At 40.1% G+C, this 19,363-nt stretch overlaps 1 protein-coding gene across 2 annotated transcripts in view; it reads right to left on the bottom strand.

Moving 5' to 3' along the window:
- Positions 1–19,322, bottom strand: part of tep1 (telomerase-associated protein 1) — a 28,360-nt gene extending 9,038 nt beyond the window's left edge. Inside the window, exons 1-40 of one of the 2 annotated variants that reach the window (XM_044028554.1) lie at positions 19,174–19,322; positions 17,834–18,348; positions 17,281–17,454; positions 16,534–16,683; positions 15,643–15,807; positions 15,424–15,561; positions 14,981–15,052; positions 14,692–14,819; positions 14,114–14,271; positions 13,323–13,432; positions 13,033–13,111; positions 12,681–12,873; positions 11,492–11,882; positions 11,216–11,368; positions 10,806–10,874; positions 10,405–10,520; positions 9,888–9,959; positions 9,354–9,497; positions 8,408–8,699; positions 8,033–8,154; positions 7,816–7,929; positions 7,612–7,729; positions 7,283–7,471; positions 6,883–7,070; positions 6,650–6,791; positions 6,298–6,477; positions 6,124–6,216; positions 5,500–5,635; positions 5,256–5,415; positions 4,803–4,936; positions 4,627–4,715; positions 3,878–3,992; positions 3,735–3,761; positions 3,439–3,646; positions 2,514–2,634; positions 2,162–2,286; positions 1,957–2,056; positions 1,438–1,593; positions 642–857; positions 71–127 (exon numbers count right to left, since the gene is read on the bottom strand). In XM_044028554.1, coding sequence (XP_043884489.1) covers positions 71–127; positions 642–857; positions 1,438–1,593; positions 1,957–2,056; positions 2,162–2,286; positions 2,514–2,634; positions 3,439–3,646; positions 3,735–3,761; positions 3,878–3,992; positions 4,627–4,715; positions 4,803–4,936; positions 5,256–5,415; positions 5,500–5,635; positions 6,124–6,216; positions 6,298–6,477; positions 6,650–6,791; positions 6,883–7,070; positions 7,283–7,471; positions 7,612–7,729; positions 7,816–7,929; positions 8,033–8,154; positions 8,408–8,699; positions 9,354–9,497; positions 9,888–9,959; positions 10,405–10,520; positions 10,806–10,874; positions 11,216–11,368; positions 11,492–11,882; positions 12,681–12,873; positions 13,033–13,111; positions 13,323–13,432; positions 14,114–14,271; positions 14,692–14,819; positions 14,981–15,052; positions 15,424–15,561; positions 15,643–15,807; positions 16,534–16,683; positions 17,281–17,454; positions 17,834–18,346 — 5,907 coding nt within the window. In that variant the 5' untranslated portion in view covers positions 18,347–18,348; positions 19,174–19,322. Of the gene's footprint in view, positions 1–70; positions 128–641; positions 858–1,437; positions 1,594–1,956; positions 2,057–2,161; positions 2,287–2,513; positions 2,635–3,438; positions 3,647–3,734; positions 3,762–3,877; positions 3,993–4,626; positions 4,716–4,802; positions 4,937–5,255; positions 5,416–5,499; positions 5,636–6,123; positions 6,217–6,297; positions 6,478–6,649; positions 6,792–6,882; positions 7,071–7,282; positions 7,472–7,611; positions 7,730–7,815; positions 7,930–8,032; positions 8,155–8,407; positions 8,700–9,353; positions 9,498–9,887; positions 9,960–10,404; positions 10,521–10,805; positions 10,875–11,215; positions 11,369–11,491; positions 11,883–12,680; positions 12,874–13,032; positions 13,112–13,322; positions 13,433–14,113; positions 14,272–14,691; positions 14,820–14,980; positions 15,053–15,423; positions 15,562–15,642; positions 15,808–16,533; positions 16,684–17,280; positions 17,455–17,833; positions 18,349–18,930; positions 18,952–19,173 lie in introns of those variants that run through there. The other variant, XM_044028563.1, reaches the window with a different exon arrangement.
- Positions 19,323–19,363: the final 41 nt, after the last annotated feature.

Raw genomic sequence — 19,363 nt, 5'->3', positions numbered from 1 at the left:
ATGGTGATCAGCTATGTGACATGAATGTAAAAAGCAGGTCAAAGTTTTGTATGAAAGAGCAACAACTTACTTGATCACTTTTTAACTCAGTGATGGAGCGACCGAGTCCTCCTGACCACAGCTGGAGCTGTTTCACAGGAAAACAAGAAAAAACACTAAGAAACCAGAGCCATCAGGAGATGACATGTTGTATTTTTCCTGGCAAATAAAAACCAGCCATAGTAACACATCTTAAAACCCATTTTTATTCTTTGGCTTTCGACCCAGTATGAGACGCCATTTGTGTTTTAATTATACTTTCTACAGTATTTCTTTGTTTTATTGTACGTTTTATTGTTTGTTGTTAGCCCTATGATGTAATTTTTCTATATTTTATTTGTCTTGTTTATTTATCTCTGATGTACAGCACTTTGTTTCAGCTGTTGTTGTTTTTAAAGTGCTTTATAAATAAAGTTAGATTGGATTGGATTGGATGTTAAATTTGATACCCTTTGTCTAAAAATGTAATCCTTATTTTAGCATGTGACATTGCTTGGCTGTAGGATCTGTAGTATATTATATATATATGTATATTATTTCTGGTTCAGCAGTAACTATGTCAGTAAAGTAAATATATTATTATGATCCAGGTTCAGACTCACAGTGTGATCTGAGCCGGCGCTGAGCAGCATGGCTCCTCCATCCAGGAAGGTGAGGACTTCAGTGGCTCCAAGGTGAGCCTGGAAACATCCGACACAGGTGGAGGTGGGCACTGACCACACCCGCACCTCTCCAGATATGGAGCCGGAGCAGAGCATGGAAGAGGAGGAGGAGGAGAAGGAGAGACTACGCACTGAGTGCTGGTGACCAGACAGGGGCTGTGGAAACAGGAGCGTGATTCATAATTAATAAAAAGACTCATTACAAAACAAATATAGACCATACACTTATAAACAAAAAGGGTTATTAAGAATCTTTTACAGCACATTAACATTTTAAGACAATGGATATTTAAAAAAAGGATAATTTAAGGGGGAGTTTTTCATTTTCTTTTTGTGATAATCAAAAGTAAACCTTGGGTTTTGGCCTTGTTCCTCTTTTATTTATTAATTTTTCTTTACTCTATATATTTTAGTGTCTGTCTTCACTGTGCACTTTTTAAAACACTACACAGTTCCTAGAGGATAAATTAAGATGTTTGTGTCAATCAAATCTGAACTTTAGGTGCATTACATTAGATTTTACAGAAATATTTGTCCTATTTGTGGAATTTCCATTTGATAGTATACTAACTACTACCAAGTCCTATAACACAGTTAAAAAATAATGACATTTAAAGGGGGATTTGGGCATATATTATCCTTCTTTTCACACCTTTAATTTGAAATAATTAGATCAAGCTGGCTTCAGCTCCTTATACAAGTAACACACAGCATTTCTCTCTTCGCTGTGACTCACAGATTGAGTTTTATTCTGGAGCCAGTTCCACACGATCACCTCCCCATTCCAGCACCCAGCAACCAGCAGCCGACCCTCGGGATCAAAGGTCACACAGTTCAGTGGACTGGAGCTGGGCAGAGAAGCCACCTCTTGACCTTTAGCCGATGACCAGACCTGATGAGCAGAAATATCACAAAACATCAACCAGGATGGATAGAAAAAAAAACAAAAAACAAAACAGCTGATGGCACAATTTCATAACAGCAGATATTCACATCTCCATTATAAGACTAGTTTTTCCATAAGTATCATAATTTCTGCTGTGTTTGCCTTCTCTCTCTATTTTTTTTCACTTTATGAGTCACAGGAATTTTAGTTTTTGTTTGCTTCCATTAGGTCTTGAGAAAGCGATATACTTTTATAGCAGTAATCACATACAATAAATGTGACTTAAAAAGGCCACTAACTGACAAAATTAGCAGTGAAATTCAAGTATACAATGAACAAAATTTTTTATATGAGTTGTTTGGGACCAACTTTCAGCGTGAAGTCCAGAGACACAGTTGCAAGGTGCTTATCGTCTGCAGTCACATCACTCGCTGTTATTGTGTTATTATGGCCCTCAATGAGAGCAGTCCTGCAAAATAAACATCACTTTGTTAAAGCATCAGTGACCTCTTTTGTATCTAAAGAAGAACCAGAATGTTGGACAGTCTAAGGTGTAGTTCTTGGATCCTCCCACCTGCAGCCACTACTGACGTCCCACATCTCTATACGTCCATCAAAGGACGTCGTGGCGAGATGTCCATCCTTCAGAAAGATGCCGCTCGAGATGCCATCGCAGCTGCTCTCCAGCGACTTCACCATCTGTTCACGGGCAGGAGAAAGATGACATTAATTTAAAACATCACATATTGATATTAGTGTGTTTGTGTGCTGGAAATCTTACTCAGGGTGTATAAAATATAATTTTGGTTAATGATCAGCTGGATTTAAGATTAGAGGAACCCACTGGGCCACATTCACCAACCATTTTTAAGAATGTGTTCTTCCCATATGACACATAAAACCCTGAAGAGAATCTGTGTTCACACCTGTCCCGTCTGCGTGTTGATGACGTGCAGCGTTCCCTCTCCAGTACCAACCACCATCAGCTCCCCGTCTGGACTCATGACCACACAGGTTGGTTCAGAGGAGAAGGTCGACACAAGCTCACTGCAGTGAAACACACAAGAACACTGATGCGCTAATGACAAATAAAATTTAAAAAATCAGCCGAATGTGTTATATTTAAAGGTCCAGTGTCATCTGACAGTAAGACTCCAGATTTTCACAATTAAAAGACTACTCCGCTCGTTTCTCCCTTTCCAAAGCACATGAAGGCACTGCAGTGGCCGACACATAACAGAAAGGTTGCTGTTCTTTTTCAAAATGTAAAACACAGACCCTGACTGTCTTCTTCATTCTGGCTGCTGTAAAAAAAGTGATAGTATGTCCATGCAAGTCTTTCATAACTCTTCTTTCACTCACAAAAAAAAGCTGTTGTCAGTAAAAAGTCGAACAGTACAACGCAAATTGGTGAAAAGTTCACCAAATAACTGATCGAAGCAGGTTTTCTAGGACACTTCCGTTAACTGTATGGCAAGTTCGCAACATTCCTCTGGCCAGAATTTAACCAGGTAAGAATGTTTCACACTCAGACAGGAACGCCGTACGTGCTCATGCCCACACTCTTCTGCAAGCCATGGCTGCATGTGCACCAGATGTGGAGAGTCGAGACCCAGAGCTCTCCGTTGTTGAATCCACTCCACCTCCTAGGCCTATTTACAGTGCTGAGATGTTCCAACTTCCAGGTGGCCTATGTAAATGTATAAATGACTCATTCTTGACAAAAGGCAAAAGAGCTGTGTGTGTGCGCACATTTGAATAATATTTGGGCTGTCAATGAAAAAGTACTTGTCCGGCTGAATTCTGTCGGGCGCAATTTTTAAGGGCCGATTACAGCTCTAATCTGCTTACCTGGGCTCAGCAACAGTCTTATCTTTGTTCAGCCATTCCACTACCCTGATGCCTCCTTTTCCCACCAGGCCTTTTGCCCAGGTGTGAGCAGTGGTGCCTGGAGGCTCGTTGAAGGCCTGCTGGATGAAAAGAGCAGGGTAGGAAGAGAGCAGCGCAGAATGGCGTAGCAGAAAACTCCAACAGTCCTCTACACGACCCTCCAAGTCAGCTGAGAGGGTGAAGAGAGGGTGAAATGTGAATGAGGACTAAAACACATTTTGACAGGAATATTTGGGTAAAATGCAATGTGAACTCACAGGAGGTTGGAGACTTGCGAATCTTATCTGCAGGAGAAGCAACATTTCAAACAAAAGAAGAAAATTGGAAGGAAAAGCATTTAACAAAAATCACCCAAACTATCAACAGTATATGTGCCACATTTATCATTATGCATACTTACAGTGCAGGCTGTAGGTTTCCAGGAGGTGGTGCAGGAGGCCTTGGTGCACACAAGCATACAGGAAGTAGTAGTTGGACAGCAGGGAATAGAGAGCATCCGTCTGACCACTTTGAATCTGATCAAAGCCAAATACATACAAAAGTTAAAATCTAACTTTTATCAGTGACTGGACTTCTTCACTTAATGTACGCTGTGCCACAGGTTTTTTTTTAAAAAAAAGCCCATTAATGACAAAACAATGTGTACTGCTTCATTAAAGAATCATATCTGAATTACTTTAAAGGTCTAGTGTGTAACATTTAGGAGACTTTATTGACAGACTACATAAAGCGTAAAGGCTTCGAAACAAAAACACTTTAGTTGGAAGCTTAGAATGAGCTGTTTATATGTACTTTAACGGGGTGTTTCCACAGCAACCTAAACAGACAAATCAGCTGAAGCACACATGTCACATTTTGAAGCAGATGCTAACTGTGTAAAATTACACACTTTCTAAAATGTGATGGCCACCATATTCTGACCCAGTGAAACTTTATTTGATGCAAAATCATCAACTAATATTTAAAGTTGGGTATACGTGTCTGGAAAAGCTGGAAATAGCCGTCTAAATTTTGTAAAAGGCAACCGATACATCCTGGCTAACATATGCCAAGGCTTCTGAGGTGTCATTGAGAGCAAGGGTATGGTAGGCATAGATGTGAAAAGGCTTTTCACAAATAAGGTGTTCATGTAAATGAATGGTGACAAACCAGGCTTAAAGGCAGGTGCATAATGGAGTTGGTCTCAGTGTGAAAGAAGGTCTCTGCTCCTTGGGGGTCAGCGAGCGTCCACAGGTGAGCTGTGAAAAGAGGCACAATATCGAGCGAACCACTGCAGTGACTTATACTTAAGTTTATTCATAAGAAACAAAGAGGGTTTAATTTACCAGCCAGTGCGAGGTGAGCTTTGGTCCTGCTGCTTTCTTTTGGGAGGAGAAATTCTTCAAAGGCCTGTTTCACCACAGGGTTTGTTAGAACCAGCCAGTCATCAGTGTTGTAGCAATGAGACGGATCGATCAGACTGCAGGAAGCAAATCAAATAGATATAGAAGTGATAATAACACATTAAAGCAATTACGCATATGATTAACCCACACACATGTTCTGTTATTATGGTTTCCTCCTGATGAAAACCAGGGGCAATCACATCTGCTATATCCCAATTATGTTTTCCCAAGGGTTTAGCTTTGAAAATATATACATAAAAAAATCTGTACTGTAATCTGTAATCTTGTACAGCTCGCAGCAGCACTGTTTCTATTTAATACAGGGGCAATTAAACTTTAGGAAGCTGCTGCGCATGCACACTCACACACACACACACACTCGCACGCAAGCACCTTTGTAAACTCTGCACCATAAGGGTGAAGGTTGCCATGGGGACGCGTCCTTTGGGCTTCCTGGACAGTTGAAGCACTTCCTGCCATGACACCTGCTCGCCACATGAGGACAGGTAATTGCACGTGTTCAGGACAGAGTACAAGTCTCTCTCCCTCAGGCCTGTGCATCAAGAATAGAACTCAATCTCAAAGGCAGCTCTACAACAACGTATAATATATATCTCCCTGATTTAAGTTGTCTTACCATTGGGGCTGACAGTGAGAGCTGCCAGGGCCCAGCGGAGTCCCAGCATGCCTCTGTGTTGAGAGCAGAGCCTGTCGAGGCTGTGCTGCACCAGCTGGCTCAGAGACTGAGGTAAACCTTGCACAGTTTCCTTCAACTGAGACATTGAGAGAGTAAAAGTCTTAAATCACAGGTATTACCCACAACACAAGCTCAGCTCATGTGTAAGTAGCAAGCTTCACTTTACTATTACATTGGTCATAAATGTTGCAAAAAGACTTAACTTATCTTATTTTACTTTGGTGAAGGGGGCTAAATAGTATTAAATTGTATTTACAAAGACAAATACAACTCCATGCATGAGTATGTGTATGTGTATGTGTGTACTTGTATCTGTTATCTCTTAAGGACCTTTTCGAGCATAAATACCAACCTTGTCTGGACCAGTAGTCCCTATGGGGTTCTAATGGTTCTAATGAGTCAGAACCTCATTTCTGAGGAACTGGTTGAGTTAAGATTTGAATTGTGGTTAGGTTAAGTTTAGGGTTAGCGGTTTACTGGTTAAGATTGGGGATTAAATATAAATGTGTAATGAAAAAGAATATGAAGAATATGTAGAAGTCTCTAGACAAAGAGAAGGCAGACCTTATCAAAGGAAGCAAAGTTCTTGAGGTCCTCACAGGCCAAGTGCAGGTAGAGAGGACTCCCTGCTCCTTTCTTCATGATCAGGGTTTGGAGCTGCACAAACAGAGCATACATTTAGAGGGAAAACTAAAAATATATCTTAAATACACACACTAAACTGTTTCTGTGGAGAACCTGGTTGTTGAAAGCAGAGTCACTGAGCTTCTTCCCAAAGGTGTCCAGTCCCCTCTGAACTATCTTCTTGCGGTCTGGCACAGTGAGCTGTCCCAGCGAAAACAGGAAGGTGTTTCGCTTCTTGGCCAGGGTTTGCAAAAGAGCAGCTTTAGACGCGATGCTTACGACCAAACAAACACTCTGACAGGAAAGAGAGAAAGTACTTTTACCACAGAACTGCTTTTGTATCAACACAGAATTTAATAATGTCATCAAAATCAAAATCCACACTTTGCTTATTGTGTTACGCTGCTCACAGACAAACAGAAAAAGCATAATCTTCTTGGCAGAGGTAACTATCCATTTGACTCACCTTTGTAAGTTGCTCTGGTATCCAGTCAGAACTGACTTGACCTCCGTCGTCTCGGACTTCATCCACCCCATCAATGATCAGCAACAGAGGTTTGTTTCTCTTCACGTCGCTCCACATAGAATGAAATTCTGACAGCAAATCTCTGGGATAAGCAAAATCATATGTGATCGCCAACGATATTGCAACGGCTTACTCATCTCAACTGTTTTGAAGAAAATTAAACATCTAATCACTTGTAGGAGTGGGGAAGAGGCGACTGCTGCTCAGTATCTTTAAATTTCCTGAACCACTGAATGAGGCAGCGCAGAAGGTTCTCAACAGAGCGTGCTGATTGGCTGGCAGCTGTTGAGTAGGAGATGACATCACAGGCGAGTTTATTCCTGGACTCGACTCCAGTCCTGAGGGCGTCTGCGAGGGCAGCCTGTGTGCAGACAAACGCTGTAAATGTTTTGGAAGAGTTTATTTTTACTAAAGTGTAAAAGTGTGTCCAGTGTGTCAGAATGGTGAAAACTGAAGATTCCAATAAAACAGAGGATCATCGCAATCGGGACATCCCTACAGATGAGTCCAAGTGAATGTTTGTGACTTATTTAAAAGGATTCCCTCAAGCGGCTGGGTCCTTTACACATTTACCATGAACACAGTTTTTCCTTCTCCAGGTCCTCCCTCCACAATCATCAGCCCTCCTTTCGTCTGGACCTGTTCCACCATCTCCACAGCTGCGGTTAGTAGCTTCCCTCTGCCAAAGAACTGCCTCTGCAGTGCTCCCTGGTGCGCCTCCTGCTCAGTCACATCTGCTGCAGCCTCAGCCTCGTCGTCCTCCTGCCAGATAAGGAAAATGATGAAATGACTGCCCTTGTTCATTTGAAATTACACTTAAAATAGTACATAAGTACATAAAACTGGATTCTTGTAATTTTAATGGTTTCATTAAGATTATTTGGGTTTGGAAACTAACTAACTTCCACAAACTGTTTCATGACTGCGACCCACAGATCTTCCAGCACAGCTTTACCAAAGTCCTCCAGGTTTTTCAGATATGGTTTTCCTTCCACAACACCACCCCACTTGCATGAGTAACTGAGACACAGAGACAGACATATTGATTGATTGGCGGTAGAAGTTTTTTGAACCGCTATAGTGATATTATCACTGACAGGACTCACTTTTCAGTGACCTTGACATCACTTTCTCTGATCATACTTTTCAAAGAGGCCATTTTAGCCTCAGCCCCCTGTGATTCCGGTGCAAAGTCCGATCTCCAAGCGACTGGAACTGACCTGAGAAATGGTGGAGAAAAATTCAATGAGGATACAAAATACACAGTCATTTAAACTGTGAAGGGAAAAATCAGTAGGAAATGTGATGAATGACTATACGTACGTGGTGATATCTGGATCTCTGAAGAAGCAGAACATTCGCTGGTGAAATGTATCCGGGAAAAGAGCCTCAAACTGACGGATCTCCATCTCTGTCATGGACAGACCTGCTGGGGCCGATTTTAGCTGCACACAGAAGAAAAGCACAATTATTCCCTTCATTTAATGTGTAAAATTATGTAAGATTATTCGTATGCCACATGTGAGATAAAATTGATAATTGATTAACTATTGAACTTCTGTGATTATCTTTGAGAAAAAAAACTCAAACGTGCTATGTTACTGCGGTTCTACATTAACAGCAGTAAGCAAGTATTTAATGACAAATCAAATGCTGTACATATTCTTTTTCTTTTTATTTCATCACTTCTGCTCTTACCCATTTGTACTGCGGCAGGTCAGGGAGGACTGGTGTGGAAGACACCAGGCCATACCTCTCCCCCAGGATTGCCACCATCATCTGGCAACGACACACCTCTGACAGGCACAGCTCTGTGGCTCGACCCGACTCCTCCTCCGTCACACCCCAGCGCAGCTCCACTTCCTGCAGGTACAGGCAGTGCGATGCAGCCCGACGCCGGAGCTCTGGGAAGACACTCCGCACCAAGATGTCACGCTCGGCGTGCATGTCTCTGAAGGTGGAGGAGATAAACACACGCACACACCGCCACCTGGTGAAGAAGGAGGACAAATTTGGTTGTTTTATGCTTGATTATTGTATTATTTATTTGCTTCATCAACATCAGAAATAAAAATTACAATCAAAATGACAAAGTAGCAGAACGACTGTATCATTTAATTGTTGTTTACTGTGAATAGCTTTCTCTATTTAAACAATTGAATGCATAAAGGGAACTGGTGTCTTGTTTTCGTCTTTCCCTGCGATATTTCGACACTGCACAATCAGAGACTGATGCATTTTACATCACGAGTCATGGAGGCAAGGTGAAAGCTCAGCAGCTACATAGTGCTAGTAAAGTGAGACGGATGCAGACAGTTGGACTATGGCTGTAAATACAAAGAAGCATTATAAAAGTTTATAAAAGTAGATTCTGCTTGTAAAAATAATCCTGCATGTTCAGAAGGGCTGCACAACTAATAGCGATCATGACTGTGGCTGCTGTTACAACAAAACATGAATCTAAATTTCCTGAATCCAGTCACCTCTAGAAAAAACTTTACAATATAAAACAGTTACCAAAAAAGTAGAAACAAAAGTCTAATCCCAGCTTGTTCATAGGGTCTAGAATATTTTTGTAATTACTCAGAAGAAGATGTGAACACAAGTTTCTATGGTGTTTTAGAAAATGCAGGGGAAAAATTACCTCAACTTGGGGCTGGCTGGTATTGGGACAACACTGTTTGTGGTGTGAGGACTTTTTGCTCCTGCAGGTGGTGGGACCTTATATAGTTTGTCCAAATGCTCCACATGATCCAAAAGCCTTGACGATCCCCGTTCTGCCACAAACCTGGTGACACAATCACAAAATAAACACTTACTTATAGACAGCAATTTCTCTTTTAATAAAATAGATTCAGTTCCAAAAGAAAAACATGTTGTTCATCACTTTTTGATGAGAGTAATATTATAATGTAACATGTCCATTAAAATGTGACAAAAAACTAATATTATTACATTTTAAAAGAGTAATCAGTAACTTATTAAACATCCTGAGTAACTAAGCCTAAGGCTCACTAATTGGAGATGATCTTCCAATCTCACATTCGGAAGGAAATAAATAAATGAAATAGATTCCTACACTTATGAATATATCATATTCAGATTGACAATATATTTTACATTCATTACATGCAAATCAACTTTAGGAAGAAAACAAGATATTGACAAGATGCTTTACCTCAGGATTTGCTCACTGAAGCCCTTAATCGTCATAGTGTTCCTGTCAAATACGCAGTCATCGTACCTGGAACTAGTCAACACCACAGTAGATGCATTACAAATATGATAAGAACTGGAAAAGTAACAGGAAATATTTTTAAAGTTAATGGTTATTATGGATGTTTTTCAGCAGTGGTGCTGGTGTCCATGAGGATGTGGCCAATATTAAGTCATAAAAGGTTTTGAATTAAATTGCCCAATATTCATTAGAGATAATTAATCTTTTGTCTTTTATATCTTAATAATGCGGCTTTTGGTGCTCACTTGTGCAAGTTAAAAGTGGTGACCCGACAACATCAATCTTCATGTGAATTTTTAGCACCCATGCTCAATAACCCAGCAGGAAACATTCAGAGTCTAATTTTCAGCACATTTTGTTCAGCTACTGTCAAGCTACTGTTATTGGTGTTGGCTTCTGGGAGATGACTGTACATGTGGCAAAGAAAAGAAAATATAGAAGAAAAATGATACGTTACCCCTCTAATAACATTTTCACAAAGAGGGCTTTGTTGTTTCTTTCTTTCCTGTAGCAGTTGACGATGTAGTTGACATAACGGTTCCAGCCTGTACCCACAACGATGATGTTGTCGATCTGAGGCAAGTAAGTGACTTTGAGCATTTCATGGTCATGCTTTCAGAACTGCCAACGTTATGATTTATGATTGATCAGTTCTCTAAATTTTACCAGCTTCTAAGAAATGAATATCTTCTGTGTTCTTTTCTCCATATGACAAAAAAAATCATAAAAAAATATATATATATTTATGGGTTTATGGAGAAAACAAGACATTTGAGAACATCATTGTTTAGAGGTTTGAAAAACACTGGCCAACATTTTTCAACACTTTATGGAACAAACAATTATTAAAGTACAAACCTTGTTTTTCTCAAATATTTTCGGAAGATAATTATCATTTCTGTCACTGTATGCCACCTGCTCACATGACTGTGGAAGAGAAATGCTCATTAATAAAGGAAATACTGAATTAACAGACATATTGCAACATAAAAAACATTCCCACTTGAGTTAACTAGCAGATAAAGTACAGCAGGTATGAGTGGACATCAGTGTGAATGACAGCAGATATCGTACGATAAGCGCTAGCCAAATCTTGATTCTGGAGGCCTCAAAATGAGAGTTCAAATACTTATGAGTGATGTCACAACCAGTTGCCACTATATACGGAGGACAGTTAGATAGATCAATAGCTCGATAGATAGACAGACAGACAAAGAGACTTTTCATTTAATGTTAAAAAAGAAAGAAAAAAAAAGTTAAATCCTGACCTTGATTTGCTTCATGACGATTCTAACATTTTCCAAAAGGACATCAGACTTCAGCTTTACTTCTTCAACATGTTCCTCATTAAGTAAGTAGAGCTGGGAGTCCTCGGCACTGTTCTTGATCATCAAAGAGAGCAGAAGTGCCAACTCCATCAGCTGTGGGAGAAGGAGAGGGCGAGGGGGAGAAAGGGGGAGAGAGAGAGAGAGAGAGAGAGAGAGAGGGGGTTTTTTTGGCTTTCATTGTTGTTACTGCCAATCTGGAATAAAACAGGCCTTTACTGAGGGAGTGGGCTTGGACTTCTCCTCCTCCTTTTTCTTCCTTCTTGTAAATGAGACCTTCTGTGCCTCCTCCTCTTCCTCTGCCTCCTCCTCTTTCTTCTCCTCATTCTCCTCCTCATCCTCCTCCTGGTCCTCCCAATCGTCATCCTTCTCCTCTTCTTCCTCCTCCTCTTTCTTATTCTTCTCTTCATCTTTTTGCTCAGGGTCCGGCGGGAGACAGAAATCAACTTTCTGGCAAGAATTCCCAAAATTGTAACGTAGCATGTAGCTGGAGAGGAGTATAACGGTTCGTCCAGGGAGTGGGGGCACGTTGTAATGGCAGGAGATCTGAACCGCCGTCTCCAGAGCTTTGAGGTAACGTTGCAAGAGATCAGTGGTGTACAGCCTCTGACTGGACCCACAGAAAAAAGCAAATTACTCGACATATTCCTCATAATTAAAAAAAGTAAAACTGGTACTTTGTTCTATCTCTCAAACCTTTTTTTAACAGACAAGAAGCCAAATAAAATAATTTCAGTGACACTGACAAACTTAACTAAAACTGACACCAGCAACTCACTAATAAAAGTTGGAACAGAGACAGGTTTATCAAGTGGGTCACATCACCTCAGGGAATTAGACACCTCAGGGAATTAGACACTAACTGTTTTGCCCCTCGGGCAAAACAGTTTTGCCCGAGGGCTCAGTATTCACACACATTCAGCAGCACAGTTTCCACACTTTCTTGAGATTTCCCCCTAAATCCCTTAACTTCTCACAACGTTATGAATTGTAGATGATGACCGAGTGTCTTTGAACGGACAATTCTTTCACAAAAGTTTGTCACCAAATAGTGAAACACGAACCATCCTTGCTTTCTACGACTAAGCCTTTGGTGGATGCTGCTGTAATACGCAACCTCACTTGTTACCAATTAACCTGCTCATTATAAACCTGAGAGAACAATATAATGTGTATCACCTTTTCATTCTTGTAAACTGTTTTGAGTGTGTTGAAGCTTTAAATGTGTTAAATAAAGGTGAAACTAATTCAACAAATTACATATTTGTGTTTTTTTTTCTGCATATTAAGAAAGCGTCCCACCTTTTTTTGTAAAACAACAAATGAATGAATGTAAAACAAACAACAACCACAGAAATCCAGATCACTGGGAGTAAAATTTAAAATAAAAAAAATAAAACACTCTTACTTGGCCTTGGTGAACTGGGCTTTCCTGGCCTTGTATTTTTGATAGATGAATGGCACGCCGAGTGTAACCTTCAGCCGGCTTCTGTTGGTCGTCTCCCAGTCCAGACACCTGTTACGCTTGGATCTGGGAATCCCCTTCAGGATTCCCGCCAGGATTTTTGTCACAGAGGGAACTGCCGTCTGTGATGTGGATGCTACAGGCCAAGGTGGTGAAAAGAAGTTTAAATGTGAACATCAACATTCATCTGCCCAGTACTGCTTTAAAGACATGCTATGAACCAAAGTCTCTTTGACTAAAAAGCTCAGGATTTTATTTAACATGACTTTCAGCCATTAATGTTGATAAACCTCACCAAAAGGTTGAAGCTCCATGATGGCTTTGTAGGCAGCAAGAAATCTGAAAGGAAGCTGTCGGCTCTGAACGATGGCTTTCTGTAAACACATCAGAAACACTACATCACGATCTCTTTTACCTCCTCAGGAAAAGGTTCAGTGATTTTATAAATCAAGTCTAATCATTATGTTATGCTCAGGATGTTAATACTAGCTATATAGTTTAATTACAAACTCTGGGTGTGATTGTAAGTGTGAATGGTTGTTTTATTGACCCTTTATTGACTTTACTGACTTTGCTACAGCTCACCTTATAGGTCAGTCTGCTGAGGATCTTCCTATGATGAGCCTCACTGATGCCCTGTGAGATCATGTTCCTCAGGTTCCTCAGCATGGCCATGAATGGCAGAGACTTGTTGTCTGTGCAGCAGAGACATCATTTGTCAATATGTGTCACCATAAACAGATTTGCATTTGAATATTTGTAGGTCTGTTATTGTGTGTATGAGCTTTTTTTATGTTCTTCAGCAGTTAAAATGGTTACTGCAATCCAATTTCAAAACATGGTAGAACATGGTTTCCAAAGTTTTTTTTAAAACACAGATACCCATACAGATACACCAGATATGGTCAAACCATTTTGCTTCATTTTGTCAGGTCAGTATTAGGCAGGAATTAAAAAAGGGGCTGTTGTGCCACAACAGCAGATTCATCATTTCTGAGTGAGGGAGGGAGTCAAGCTTGTTAGGTTTGGTAACATTCAGCATTTCAAACCCATAGATGAAGGTGAATGTGTTGCCAGTAAACCGGGATTACTGCATGGTTGGTGGTGTGATGCAACAGACCAAAACACCAATCATAATCATAAACATTAACATGCGTAACTGGCCGCACCATTGTAATTTATCATGTTTCCTTAATCTCTGAAAAAAAAGTATGGCCATTTTTTTGATCCAATGTAATACATGTCTTACACATAGGCACTGACAAAACCTTTTTTTCTCATCGTTATGCCCTTGGTGCTGGTAATAGAGTCACTCGGTTTTCTGGCAAGGTTGTGTGTATGTTGCACAGCCGAACAGGAAGTGCCTGTTTACAGACCGATGAGTTTCTCCCAGGTGGCGGCCTTGTTGCCCTCCAGACTGAGCAGGCGCTCCCACGTCTCTGGCTGTTTGAGTTTCATCCGCTGCCCGGCTCGCTCCCTGTCCCATGCACCCCTCATCCCACTGTGGTTGTACGCCTTCAGGTCAGCAGGATACCTGAGACAAACGCAAAGCATGTCACGTTTTAAGATGGAAGCAGAGCAAATACAGAAATAAAGAAAATAAATGAATAAAATGGTTGAGGACAGTAAATGCAGTTTCCAAGGAGAGCAAGAAGGTTGAAACTAGATCAATATGGCGTTGTATATCCCACCATATGATCATAAATTATTTTTTGATTTCTATAAGATTTAGGTACCTAGAAGATGCAGAAAAAAACTTCCCCAAGATACAGTATAATATGAGAGAAGAGAAAGACAGATTTAGTTAGAGGAGATTTAGCCATTTCTTAATAAGCCATTTTCGTAACAATAATTAATTATTATTTAATTCATCAAGAGATTATTATTTATCTTTGCAAGTTCCCACCATTTTTCCAAAAATGTGCATGCCTGTGTATGTGTGTGTGTGTCTTACTTTTTCCCCAAAATGGCCATAACATGTTCAGCCGGTTCTTTAATGTGAAGCCTCTTGATCATCTTCTTCAAATTGAAGTCACTCTGCTTTTTATCCACCACCACTGCTTTTTTTTCCTCCAGCTTCATCTGCACAGACACACACACACACAATAAAAGTATATTAAAACTATGACAGAGCCACAGAGGAAATGGTGAACTAAAATTAACCAAGGCAACACCACCAATCTTGAAAAAAATTAAATAAATAATAACATTTCATGACACAAAAGGAGACTGTATTGACTTACAAAGTTCTTGAGGAGAGTTGCATCTGATCTGAGCTTGACTGCCCACTCTCTGAGCTGCTCATCGGTTGGTTTCTGAAAACATGAAGAGAGTCGTGTTGAGCTGAGAGACTTAATCAGAATTGTGTGAATTCAACTGATACTGCTTCAAATGTTGTCACTTATATATTTTAAGATACGATATCCCTGTTTTAGGTGGAAATGTGCAGTGTTACAACAGCAGAAAGTAAAGACGACAGGCAACCAATAGTAATCAGGCATAATAAATACCAGGAAGTATGAAAATTATAGAAAAATACTACAGAAAGAGACAGTTAAAAGGCAAAATTGTAAAGAGAAAGTTTAAAACTAATGAGAGCTGCTGAAAGGAAACAATGTTGAAACAATGAAAAGGTGATCAAATTTAGACTTAAAAACTGCATGAGGGAATGGGAATTCTTGTGTACCTTTCCTTTGCGGGTTTTGGGTCTGTGTTTGCAGCGGTGTTTGCGTGTGTTGTATTTGGCCAGCTGATACTCGCTGAACTCCTTGAACTTGTCAGCCAATGCTTTCTTCAGGCACATTGGCAATGAGTGGCTGAAGCACTGGACACACAACCGCAGTGTTTAGACAAAACTTTGAAACTTTAAGACTTCATCATAGGGTAGGCACTCATTGATACTCACCGTGCTATAGATTCTGACTATTTCTAGCCAATCAGAGGGCAACTGCACAGCGGCACTGAAGTATCTGCGGACATGAGGCTTCGTGGGGGTCTGATTGGCAGCCAGAGCCAACAAGAAGTTTGCTGTGATACGGATGTTCAGCTCCTGTCGAGCATAAACAGCCACCTGGAGCAGGTAAAGAAAAAACATAATATACGTGACTAGTAAAAATTATTTTAACCCCTTAAACCTATTAATCAATGTTTTACAAACATAGGGGCTGACTTTTTAAAGATGACAAACTGTCACAATACAATTCTGATGAAGAATCGTGACAAGAGTGCATAAAAAGTTACAAAAAAGTAACCTTCTTATTACCTTTTCTGTAATACTTACACTGTATATGTAGAAGGGCACAACTCCATTAAAGTTACAGTTAAATACAATATTTTTACCGGACAGTATTGCTTAATTGCAGTAATACAGACACCACTACTGTAAATAATGTACAGTAGATATTAAATTTATGTAGAACATTTTTTGTTTTTAGTTACATAAAAACTTGTTAATGTCGATTTGCACATCTTTAAAATAACAATCACAATATTATCTAAAACCAGTGGTTTTCAAACTTTGAAATTAGATGAAGATGAAGCGAGGTTTAAGGTGACTCTAATTATTATTATTAAATTTATTATTATTTATTTGTTATTAGTTACATTTTATACGCACTCTGGTCAAAATACCCTAGTATATACAGTAGAACAGTATTTCTGATTTTCCTACAAGTACCACCAGATGAAGCTCAGGTACCACTGCTGGTACACACACCACAGTTAGAGGTGTGTGTACACTCAGGCGATATTTCTTGTCCACCTCTACCACCGGCACAGATATGTATACTAAACACACCTTGAGAAGAAACTCTGGGTCATTGACAGAAATTTCATTAGCCAGGTTTGTGATTTCACTCCAAACACTGTTCACAAAGTCCCACTCGTTCTCTCCTGGAGCTGGGCTCTTACTGACCAGGGAGCAGCACACTAAGTTCAGCAGCTGATACTGCAGAACACACAGAAAAAAACAGAGAAGTATGTGAGTTTAATGCATATTTAGTCAACACACAAAACCATATTTTGGCAGAAAATATAAACTTGCAAAGGCAGCAGAATATTTTTATATGACTGGGTATTAAACGTCAATACTTTTGCAGAATCTAACAAACTTCCTCTATATCACCTAATGATATAGTAGTTAATGTCATCAGTGCCATTGAGTCAATAAGGTCACAGCATGCCCTTTGGGAAGTTACGACCAGAGATGGCGCTCATTCATTCCTCACAGGAGAAGATGAAGAAGGGATCAATCACATGTGAGTGAGTGCCTGTGTTTTTAGATGCTGCCACCTTTTTAATGAATGAATGAATAAATGCCAAAAAGAAGACATAAAGTGACACTTAATTGTGCATGGAATAAATGTGAGAGCAGAGAGTTGCTTTGTGCTTGACTGAGAAGACGACACGGCAGCTATAACCAAAGAAGTTTATCGTCATTTGATTTCAAAGATATCAATAATTTTAAATTTAAACAGCCAGCCTCATATTTACATGAAATTTAATGTATCTATTAAAAAACAATTTGGGTTTTGTTTTTTTCTACCTTTAGGTCCTTTAGCTCCTCCTCCATACTTTCCTTTCCTTGATCAAACTCAGCAAATTCCTCATGGCCGACGGACACAGTTGGGTCCATTTCCATGTTGAGCACCTCCATTTCCTGTTCTTCCTCTTCTTCATCACTGTCCTCTCCAGAGGCAGACTCATCTTCCGTAGAGTACTGCAGACGCAGAAGGCATTTTAAAGCAGCAGCACTGTCAAACAGGATGCATCCAAATTGGTCCACTGAAGTTGAATTATTTTATTTAAATTTACTAAGTGTAGAATAGCTTGATTGTACACACTGTTGTTATGCGTTGTTGTTTTACTGTATATTTACATCAGCCATTATGGGCCACAATGTTTTACAATGGCCCAAAGGACAAACTAATTATCTTTCGAGTTTCAATGGCAACTGAAGGCTACAAAGATTTGCCAACACACTAAGAAGGGAAAAGTGAGGGATTTACAAACTGGACCTAAAAGAAGAATGTATTAGCAGGCAAACATAACACAAGATAATTTGTTAGAAAGAGGAAAATAATTCATATTTAATGTACCACACTTGTTGTTTTAAAGCTGGACGGCATTACTTCAGATATTTCCAATCCACTTTCGCTTCCTGCGACGTCCTGCTGCTGATCTCCACCCAGATCATGATGCAGGAATGACGGAGGATTTGCAAATCGACTGAGGAAAGCACTGCTGGCCAGGGATGTGAAGGGCAAAGTGTTATGGGGGACAGAGGAGGTCACATCAAAGGAGAAACTAGGGGAATCATTGGTGAGGAGCGTATTCTGGGTGCTGAGGAGAGAAGAGGTGAGTGAAGAGGTAGAGAGAAGGGAGGAGGTCGTGGAACAGAGACTGGACGGCTGGAGAGAGGAGCAGGATGAGAGTTGGGCTGAAAAACCTATGAGTGACGGAGAAGGCTGGGGCATCGCCATGGAGCTCTGAGCTAAGTATTTATTCTCCAGATTCAACGGCGCGTAGTTGGAGGACAGACTTCTCCCATGTGTGGTCTGCTGCTGCTGCTGCTGCTGCTGCTCCATTGGCTGTAAAGTCAGTGCCCTCATCTCTGCAGAAAATCACAGATGGTCAAAGTTCACAATGTGCTTAAGCCACTCTTCTTAACCACAAAACCACCATGATCCCACACAGCATTAAGCATTGAGATAAGCAGTTCTGCAGCATTCCTCCCACTGTTTGATCAAGCATTGTACGACTTGTCCTTACTGTCGTTAAGGGAATGCTGCTCGGCTGACAGACTCAATAAAAAGAGATCAAAGTCTCACTGGTACTCAGAAAAACCATAAGTGAACGTGAAATAATGAGTGGAATATCAAGAAAATAATGAATTTCCCCACGCATTAATCAAGTATTGACAAAATCCTAACAAAATCGACCTTTACATGTAACCTTTAGCTTTACAAAATTTTGTAAAGTACATATACTGTATATACTCTTTTGCAATTGTTGAAGAAGAAAATCCATTTGAAAACTTGTTTTTGCACTCTGAGAAACTATAATAACTACATTTTCAAACACAACATAATGGAGTAACAGCTATAAAACACTGAACAATTATGATGGCAAAACATAAAATGTAGAGGAAAACACATTATTAAGGGTAAAAACAAACAAAAAATTACAGACATACCGTACACAACATGACAAGGTTCAATTCATGTGAATGTAAACTACCAGACTGTTTGGAGTAAAGTCGAGTGGTCGAGTAATGAACATAATACAGTCATAGCACTAGTACGTGTATGTATTCCACAGCTATTTATGAACTGAAATTAAACATTAGTCACAATATTTCCTAGAAGCCTCCGAGTGACTCAGGAGTTGGCGAAGGTGTGGCAGTTTTGCGCAACCAAATTACAAGCAGAAAACTCACCGCAAACACTGTGGGTTAAACTCCACAGGCCGAACGCTGATTCCGCATGAACGCTGGTTCTATATGTTATTCTTTAACACACTGCAGTGAGTGTGCGTGTGTGTGAATCGAGCTAAAGGCAGCGGCTTGAGTCATGACAACCTCTATTTCCTCATTCAGACTGGAGAGCACTGATTGGCCAGCATTACTT

This window comes from Solea senegalensis, linkage group LG1 (genome assembly GCF_019176455.1).
Source record: "Solea senegalensis isolate Sse05_10M linkage group LG1, IFAPA_SoseM_1, whole genome shotgun sequence".
Classification (NCBI taxonomy): domain Eukaryota; kingdom Metazoa; phylum Chordata; class Actinopteri; order Pleuronectiformes; family Soleidae; genus Solea; species Solea senegalensis.
This window is presented reverse-complemented; position numbering and strand designations above follow the sequence as displayed.